Source organism: Austrofundulus limnaeus, unplaced genomic scaffold (genome assembly GCF_001266775.1).
Source record: "Austrofundulus limnaeus strain Quisiro unplaced genomic scaffold, Austrofundulus_limnaeus-1.0 Scaffold109, whole genome shotgun sequence".
NCBI classification, from domain to species: Eukaryota; Metazoa; Chordata; class Actinopteri; order Cyprinodontiformes; family Rivulidae; genus Austrofundulus; species Austrofundulus limnaeus.
In genome coordinates, this window is record NW_013952511.1 from 187,795 (window position 1) to 197,639 (window position 9,845).

General features: G+C 38.8%; 1 protein-coding gene across 1 annotated transcript in view; it reads left to right on the forward strand.

Moving 5' to 3' along the window:
- tmc6b (transmembrane channel-like 6b) overlaps nucleotides 1–9,845 on the forward strand; it is a 37,991-nt gene that overhangs the window by 11,196 nt on the left and 16,950 nt on the right. The window contains exons 3-10 of the mRNA XM_014014009.1: nucleotides 426–559; nucleotides 1,620–1,784; nucleotides 4,293–4,457; nucleotides 4,550–4,658; nucleotides 4,757–4,841; nucleotides 6,103–6,348; nucleotides 8,804–8,985; nucleotides 9,106–9,250. Of these exons, the coding sequence (XP_013869463.1) occupies nucleotides 426–559; nucleotides 1,620–1,784; nucleotides 4,293–4,457; nucleotides 4,550–4,658; nucleotides 4,757–4,841; nucleotides 6,103–6,348; nucleotides 8,804–8,985; nucleotides 9,106–9,250 (1,231 nt within the window). The remainder of the gene's footprint in view (nucleotides 1–425; nucleotides 560–1,619; nucleotides 1,785–4,292; nucleotides 4,458–4,549; nucleotides 4,659–4,756; nucleotides 4,842–6,102; nucleotides 6,349–8,803; nucleotides 8,986–9,105; nucleotides 9,251–9,845) is intronic.

A 9,845-nucleotide genomic window follows, 5' to 3' on the forward strand; every position in this document is an offset into this window, starting at 1 on the left:
GACTACAAGGTTGTTTCTGTTCAAAATTTTCTAAGTTTTTGGGTACCCAAGAAACTACATACAGCAGCTTTAAGCTTTCAGAGTGTTGCTGAACTTAGAAGACTCAAGTAGGCAGACAAACCTTAATGGGTTTCTTCTGTGCTTTTGTCTTTTCACCATGTGATCAGCAGCTAACCTCCGGTTTATTGTCCTAATAGAGGGGGAATGTCCTTGCTTGTTGGTTAACTTCCTGTTTCATCTCTATAACGTCAAAGGGAACTGAACTTGCTGTCTGTTCTCTTTCATCTTATCTGCAGTTTAGTCAGTCCCACTACTTCTCTGAGATCTCTGGTGTTTACTGGGCCTTGCCTTTCAATCTACCGCTCGATGACTCCTTTTTGGTTGTTTTTTTAATCTTTGTTCCTTTCAATGTGTTCCTCTGTTAGGAGCCCTGCAGATGAGGAAGGTGTTCATGATTCATTCAACCAGCTGATTGCAGAGCAAAGCCAGAATGAAGAAATGTTTGATACTTTTGATCAAGGGCCGCTGGGAAGGAGGGAGCTGGATAAGGAGCATCAAGGTACTCCGTTTGCATGTGAACTGATATAGATATACTGTATGTGAAAGCCAAATAATTTGTCAATATTTCTACTTTAAAACGGGGTATAATCAGGTAATTTGGGGGTAAAATCAGAAGGAAGTGTTTTTTTTGTTTCAGTTTTATATTTACCATTAGTTAAATATCTGTCCACATTACTGGTGCCAATAACATTTACTTTACAATAGTGCTGGGCGGTATACCGGTTCATACTGAATACCATTTTTAATTTTTGTTATAATATGTATTTTCTGAATACCGACATACCGGTTTAAATAGCCTGAACATGTGCGGAACGTTTTGTTGTGGCCGCCAGTGAACTGTTTCCCGGGGGACACCTTTCCTCACAGCACCGCTATGTGCGTTAGCATGCTAGTTTTATTGTTGAGCAGCTTTTTGCAGCGGCGGGTGGCGATTCTGCAGATTATATTGACTGACGTTAAAAAACATCCCGTTTTCGCCATCGCTGAATGCAGTAAACACCTCTTCAGTGACGTGCACGGTTAGATTAAACACGCAACGTTAATATGGAGACGTGGAAACGCATGGAGACTTTAACGTGCTTCTATTGTGAAAAGCCTGGGGGAAGTAGTTTTGTAGTGGAGTTGAGTTGACTGGTGTGCAAGGTGAGTTGTCCTGTTAATCTTTATTAAATAACATAAAACAATAAACCCGATCATAATCTTTTCTTAACCCTCCTCCTTCACAACTGGACCAAAATGCGAGACTACTGTCTCCAACCACCAGTCAGAGAAAAGACACTTAGAGGTGGGAAACAGAGACACAGACAGAGGTACAGTAAAAGAAAAGTCAATAAGCAGGGTTTGTACATTTTATTATCAGCTGAGCTGTGATGAAAAGAAAAATACAGTGAAATGTTGAAAATACCGTGATGCAAAATTTTGGTCATACCGCCCAGCTCTACTTTGCAAGTCATTTTAGTGAGCAAAAGGCTAGCATGGCTGGGATGTTTTTTGCTGAGATTTACAGCACTGGACATATTTTAATTGTGCGCTGACTGTATGTGTGTCTGCTTGAACAGACTTTGTGTACACGTCGAGCCCTCCACATACATTTAGGGAACGGGAGCCGGATCGAGGCGAGTATGAACTGGAGGAATATGGAGAACAAACAGACCCACTCATTCCTGAACGCTGGTCTTCAGACACCTTGAAAATCCTTTCCTCCATGCCCAGCCGCACCATTGGTCAGTATTGATGCTTTTTAATTTAGATTAAGCTCTTGTTTTTAGGTTAGGATTGCACAATTTATCTCAAATTTGTTGTCATTTCAAAATCAATGAGTGTGATGTCAATATTGCAAAGAACTGCTTGGACCGCAGTAAATGATTTCATTATTTGTTTAAGTATTGTGCATTCATGTTCTGCAATTTTATTTATGTTTCGTCAGTTCAACAAACTAACTGGCCTTAATACCCACATCTGTTATTTATGATCATAATATTATTGTGCAATCCTAATCTAAAGCTTAGATCTTCTGATATCATTTGGCAGATACTTCCTCTGTGAAAATGAAAATAAGCTGCTCTGACATTGATGATTAAAATAAAAATTTCAGTTACTTTCTCATCTCAGCAGAAGCATACAAGCCAAATATCTGGAGGTCAAAAAGCTGATATTTATTAAGACTTAGTAGTTCCCTCAATGAGTAAAAGATCTTTAGCTCCTCTGGTAGTTGAAACAACTTTCACAATAAAAGCCCAAAGTGTACTGAATGTAGATTGTTCACATGTATAATTTTACCTCACTGCAACATGCACATTCAACCTGGCATTGGTAACTTTGCACTGCACATATTGAGCAAAAAAACAACAACAACAAAAAAACAACAACAACAAAAAAACTGAAGTGTTGAAATTATGAGGAAGCAGTTCATCTTCCTGTCCTGGGACACAACATGTTGGTGGTTTGCCGAATGTTTTTGTGTTCAAATCAAATGCGTATGTTGTGGTTTTGATTTATATTTCAGTGTTTTCCTTGCCTCAACTTATCACTTTCTTCCCTGTAATATCAGTGCTCTCTTACACATTGTTCACTGGTTGTCTTAGCATTTTCCATGGTAGTTGTAATTGTATTGCTGATGTAGGAAGAATCAGATAGCATGACGAATTTATCGTTTTGAGTGGACGTCCGGTGGGGTTGGGAGGTGCTTATTGGTGGGCCTGATAGATAGCCCTTTATCAGAGCTAAAAAATAATCATAATAATATGACGCTCCTATGTTGAATAGTTTTTGAGTTATGTGTTTTTGTATGTCCAGACACCCCCTTTTCAGATGGAGCCCCCTGCTCAAATTTGGGGTCTATCATAAAACCGTTGACTGGTGCAGCGTAGGTTGGACACATCTACGTTCCTAACAGATTTCATGCTGATTGGTGCAGCCGGTTCTGTGCTGTGGTTAAACAAAAATCTCTGGGGAAAAAAAAATCATCTGTATGAAAACAATATGACGCCTCACATGCGGGGGTCATAAGGGTGGATCAGTCAGTTAATGAGGTAGTGTTGCAGGTTGGTGTGAAGCGATGTTTTTAATTGTTGAACATTATTTTTTGTTTGTTTTTAGTTTCACTAGTGTTGGATGTTTTCTTATTTAGTGTTGGTGTTTGTTTATTGTCTGGAGGGGCTATATTAGCCTAAGATTAAATCTGGTTCAATGCATCAATATTTTTACCTTTTTATGTTTTAATTGCACACTGTCCTGATTTAAAGGGATCCATGATTAGTTGTAACATTAGACTTTATTTGATAAACATTTATTTTAGCTGTAAAATAAAGACTGTAAAAATACTGTAGGCTGTTTAGTTTTGTAAATTTTAAAACTATATTTTAACATGGACAGAGCCATTTTATTTACACACAAAGCATTCTGGGTAAATGATGACATCAACTAGGTCATCGGTGCGAGCCTGCTGGCGAGCTATATCCACCCTGAAGGTTAATCTTGGACAATATCTGATGATTGACTCTTTTAAATGAAACCAGAGAGCGTTGACAGAGAGGAGAAGGTAGAAATGACTCAGTCTGTAACTGAAAATATGGATGGAGGACAACAGAGCTGCTTCATGGAAGAAGAACCCCAGCTTAGCCTGTTAGACTTTGCGCTTGCGCCGACACTATATTGCCTTATATGTATTAGCTCAGTGCTATTCCAACAAACTAACTAATCTGAGGTCCTCCATCCATATTTTCAGTTCCAGGCTGAGTCATTTCTACCTTCTCCTCTCTGTCAACGCTCTCTGGTTTCATTTAAAAGAGTCGATCATCAGATATTGTCCAAGATTAACCTTCAGGGTGGATATAGCTCGCTAGCAGCCTCACACCGAGGACCTATCCATGTCATCATTTACCCAGAATGCTTTGCATGCAAATAAAATGGCCCCATGTATGTAATATATTTTTAAACTTTTAGTTTAAAAATGATAAAAACTAAACAGCCTACAGTATTTGTACAGTCTTTATTTTACAGTTAAAATATGTTTATCAAATAAAGTCTAATGTTACAACTAATCAGGGATCCCTTGAAATAAAATGAATAAATGTAAAAAAAATTATAATTTATATGTATGAAATAAGTTTAAAAACATTCAGATTCAGCCTCAGGATATATTTATTTAACAAGATGTTAAAAAGTTGCTTCCTACTGCAGTCTGTGGTTCTGATTTTCATCTCTAAAGCATTTGATCATTCCTCTGCCAGGCCGCAACAGAGGAGCCATTATTTCTCAGTACTGCAACAAGACCTTACAGCTTCGGAGACGCAGGCAGAGCAAACCAGCTGACCGAGTCTTCTCTCGCTCTTCGAGGCCGAGCATACGGGCCTATGACCTGGAAGCAGACACTACAGACTCAGAGAGCAGAGACTGTGAGCAGAACTGCTGAGAGACGACACAGCAGTAAAATCCAATCTTTTTTGATCAGTTCGAGGTATAAATGTCGTTGTTGGGTGTCTTTCAGTGACTAAGCAGGATCAGTTGGTGAACAACCTGCAGAACCTGTCTGCAAGTGACAGAGAGAGGATGCTCCGAGGGATGCCTCTGTGTTTGACTGTAAAAAAGAAGCTAAGGTAAAAGGCTGTTTTTATGCTCAGTGCTCCCAAATATAAATGGATGTTTCAATGCATCAATATTTAATAACAGGGCTTTTTATTGTTTGTTTCCACAGGGAGTTGGCATCGCAAAAAGAAAAACAAACACGCTCCAGCAGCAGGATTAACTGCTGCAGTCATTTTAAACTTTGCATTATCAAAGTAAGTCAATACCATCCATCCATTATCTATACCCGCTTCTTCTTTTAGGTGGCTCAGTTGGTAGAGCTGATCTCCCATGGCAAGAAGGTCACTGGTTCAAATCCCGGCCCGGGGACCTTTTTGGGCAGAGTTTGGATGTTTTCTCCGTGCATCTGTGGGTTCTCTCTGGATAATACCACCATCATAATGTTCATTAACCCATGATGGAGTTTCTAAATGTTGTTTTTAATCATCTTTTTACAAACTCTAAAACAGAAAATGTAAAAAAAAAATAGAAGTAGTTTGCCAAATCATTTTAAAACAAGGTCTGGATGCTGTTTTAATCATCCGATGAAGCAATGTTAGTGAACTTTTCTTTGTTCTGGTGTCAAGATTTTGAAAGACCAGTGTGCGACTGGTAGCTGAGATGAAAGGTTTGAGTTATTGATGATACATAAAACTTAAGGTTTTGATATAGAAAGAAATGAGAAGTTTATGACCAATCGGTGGTCAGTTGGTCAGTTTCAGGGCTGGATGTGAACCACTTCGCTCAAACCTCCTCCTCTGGCACAATCGTATGTCTGTTTACAGATCGGTAATACAGTTTGCAAACTTTGCAAACCTAAACTCAATAATAAGGCCCAGTGATTAAGCAGCACAATGGATCAGTGGTAAGCACTATTGCCTAACAGCAAGGTGGGCCATGGTTTAGGCTCCAGGTCAGTCCTGGGGTCTTTCTGTGGAGTTTCCATGTTCTCCTCATGTTTGGGTGGGTTTTCTCTGGGTACTCTTCTGTCCCCCCCACAGTCCAAAAAACATGCATGTTTCGGCTGCCTTCAGGCTCAGGCCTCCCTTGAATAAAAGATCTGTGATCTCAGTGTCTCGTGAAATAAATAGATAAAAATAAATAATGTAGTTCTTTTAGATACGTTTAGAAAATTAGTGGGAAATTATTCAAATTGAGGTTCAATCCAATTTGATCATAAAATAAAGCTAACCCTTTTTTCTGTTACATTTTGACCAAGTGTTACATAAAATATATATTTTTTCAAAGAGAAAATCTAAATAATTTTTCCATCATTAGTGCTTGTGAACAAGTCAGCGCAGCATAGTCTTCACCCAGGCTGCTGATGGCTATCTGTTTCCTGTAGGTGTTCTCATCAAGGCAGTGCAACTGCCCTGCAGCACAAACATGCATGACTTTACTTATAAAAGTACAAGCAAAAGCATTTTGTCCATAATTGTTTCGCTGATTATTTTTCTTGCTTTATTTTTTTTCCAGAGCTGGTACACCTGGTCATCCTTCATTCACTCCCGCCAAATGTGGAAAGTACCGCTCAAGAGAGTGAGCGGACGTTTTGGCACCGGAGTCCTCTCATACTTTTTGTTTCTCAAGACTCTTCTCTTTTTTAACGTCTTCCTCTTCCTGGTCATGGGTACATTCCTGGTGCTGCCTCAGGCAGTGTACCCACCAGAAGTGCCTGCAAACCGGAGGTCCTTCTCTGGGCTGGAGCTTTTAACTGGAGCGGTAAGCTGTTTGCTGATGTTATCACAGCCTGCTTTATCTTCAATGAGGCTTTAGTTTTAGAAAAAATACATTTTGAAGCCTCCAGTGGTTAACCCTTAGGTTTTTCAAGTAAAAGTACAATATTATGATGACAATAAACAGAACATTAATGTTGACTTCTGAGAAAATAAAACTAGTTTACCCTTTGTACAAGTGGTTCTTGTCTAAGGGTGTATTCACACCAGGAAAGTCCTTTGGTCCACTTGTTTGGTTCGGACCAAAAGCAGACTTGACTTTTTTCATTTGGTGCGGTTTGCATTCACATTTTGCTGTTTGCAAGTGGACTATAATTTATAAACAAAGCCACGCATGTGACGGGTCATTGTTACCATTGAACAGAAATGATGAGGGTCGGGACAGAGCATAGACCTGGACAGAAAAATGTAAGTTTGATCAAAGTTTTCCACTTAAAAGAGACAATGGGCCTCATGCCAGAACCGTTCGTACGCACAGATTTGTTCTTAAGTTGTGCGTACGAGTGATTTAGGAGAATTTGTGGCATTCACCAATGTTTTCGTATTCTGAGATTTTCTTCAGAACAAAATTCACGAGTGGTCCAGACCTGTCGTATATTTTACGAGCAGTCAGTCTGCTGTTATCCAGACGGGTTTTCTTCATTAATAACTTTATATTTCATTAGTTTGAAGATATTTCGAGTTGAAAATAAATCACACTCCATAATTATGTTAACTAGAGGCTATTCTGTTTTGAATTGGAATTATAATTTTAAATGTAATAATGTAGACTAACGACATACATTGGTTAAATTAAATTAAATTGGCTATTAATGCTGTTGTATAGCACTACAATATTAATATGAACTTAATTGAAGTTTTGAGACATTTTAAAATGCCTTTTTTCAGAAACGCATCCGACACTTGCGCCTTGGGGGGGGTGCGGTGCGCGACTGCCCCTCTGAATAAGTGAAAAATGTAACACAGTTGTTTACACTGAAATTAAAAATATTTGACCACAGAAAAACTGTAGCAGGACTACAGAGAGAGATAAATATTTAGATTTTTATTTCTGTGACTCTATACGACCCACGGGAGACACGACGTTAACAGCAGTCATTATTTCACTCCTCGGCATTAAAGCAGATCCTTTAATTCCACAGCTGACGCTGCTAAAAATTACTTGTTTTTTTGTGGATCTCAGAGAGCAGAACTTCAATCTCCGAACTCATAAAGTTCTTCTTTTTTACTTTGCGATGTCACTTATGAATGGACACTTCCTGGTATCTGGGACAGGAAACGTATATCCTTATATGGTGTTTTTAGGATGGTAATTATCCTCTCCTCGTGCACGAGCACCTGATATGCATTCATCAGTTTATGCACCTCATTTACACACTTTTCCTGAAGATATAGAAGAGTTTGTTGAATCTGACGTGACATGTTCGTACGAACCCTTTGTACGAACAAAAGTAAGAGAAATTTAGGATAAGAATACGAACATGTTCTTGCATCAGGCCCATTTTTCTGGAGACCACTTGAAACCCAGCTCCATTCATTTTTTCTTTAAACATGGAGAACACAAACACATTCTTGTGTCTTCTCTAGCAGATGAGTTATGTGAGCAAATGTCGAGGAGACAGGCTGTCTCTTTGTTGCTTCTGCTCTGTCTACGGCTCATTGTTCGTAGCACTAAAAAGACCGGGTCGAAGCCAGTCTGTATTCACACCAGAAGCGAACCGCACCAGAGTTTGTTTGGAAGCGGACCGAGACCACCTCAAAAAGTGGGTATAGATCCGGTTGTTTTGGTTCGCACCAGGGTTCACACGAGTGTATTCATACCAACATATGGACCAACGAGGGAAACGAACTGTGGTCCATTTAAAGCAGACCAAATGTGTCAGGTGCGAACACATCCTAGACACGTTAGCCCAGAAAGACCAAACCTGACACTGACTGGAAAACTGAACTTTTACTGTTTAGACTGTTATATTTACATGCTTGGCGTACAGTATTATGCAGTTCTCTTTTAGGCGGATTAAATTTACTCATAGTTTCTCTTAAAAATATTTGACTTTTTATTATGTCGAACAATATATTTGATGAAAAGGAAAACATTTCCACTGTGATGATTTGAAATCTCACGTGTACTTTAAAACCAAGTTTTGGTTGTACATCAGCTAAAGTAACATCAGCTGGCTTCTACTTATACAAAGTTATATTTGAAGCATTAAAACAAAATTTATCAAGTTTTTTTATGATTCAACTGTTTAGTTTATGAAAGTTTAACCTTTAAATATTTGTATATTAGTTATGAGCATACCTGCCTGTTTAGGTCTTTACAGTCTTTTAAAGTTTTGTTAGATTTCACACTGTTAGTGTTCCTTTTGTGTGTAATTTATTTTATCACAGTGCACGGAAGAACTAAAAACTGATGTCTTTCTTACCTGTTTTTGTCTCAGGGTTATTTCTCTGACACAGTGATGTACTATGGATACTACTGTAACTACACCCTGCATAGAAACTACAACAGTTCTACCCAGGCATGGAGTACGGTGAAGTTGCCTTCATACAATATGCCTCTTGCGTACTTCTTCACAATAGGAATGGCCTTTTTCATTACATGCATCATTCTAGTGTACAGGTATTATGGATTTCTGTCTTTTTTTTGGTTTGTGGTTAGAAATGATCTTTTAAATATAAACAATAATTTAAACCAGTATGCTAAGTGTTAAATAAAATCTCATATTTAATCTCCCAACAGCATGTCGAAGTCCTTCGGTCAGAGCTTCAGAATTGACAAGTCTTACAGTATTTTGGCCATAAAGACTTTCTGCTCTTGGGACTTCAGGGTCATCAAGAAAAACTCAATCAAGCTTCTGTCTGAAAACATCTGCACACAGCTCAAGGTCATAAAAACTCCTCTTCACACACATCCTTCCTTTCTCTTTGTTTTCTTCTGTCAAGCAGGTGGGGGTCTCTGTAGTACATGGGGGAGTGGTTATGTGGGCGGAGTTTGTTCTAACCGTGATTGGCGGAGTTTGGACTATAGGTGGAGGTTTTTGGGTGGGCGAAATTTTGATTGGTCAGATTGACTTATCTTGCAGGGCAAGTTAAAAGATGAATAGTAATAGTAATAGCAATAGTAAATTATTGTGAGCATGTATATATAACTTACTGACTTCAAATTTGGTGCGACTAGCAACTTCCTGTCTAAATTTATGACTAATATTAAAGGGGCAATATCATGTAAAATCAACTTTTTTAGCTTTATATCATGTTATAAAGTTATCTTCTCATCAAAAACATGCTCAAGAGTCTTGCTTTGACTCATTCATGCATGTTTGAGAAATCCTGTAGTGTCCTGAGGCAGCCAGGCAAGAGAGCAAAAATGTCCAGTTGGGACTAGAACCGCCTTTTGAGATCAGCTCCTCCTCTGGGCTGTGTCTCCAAGCTGAGCTTCCTCATCACAGAACACACACACACACACACACACACACACAC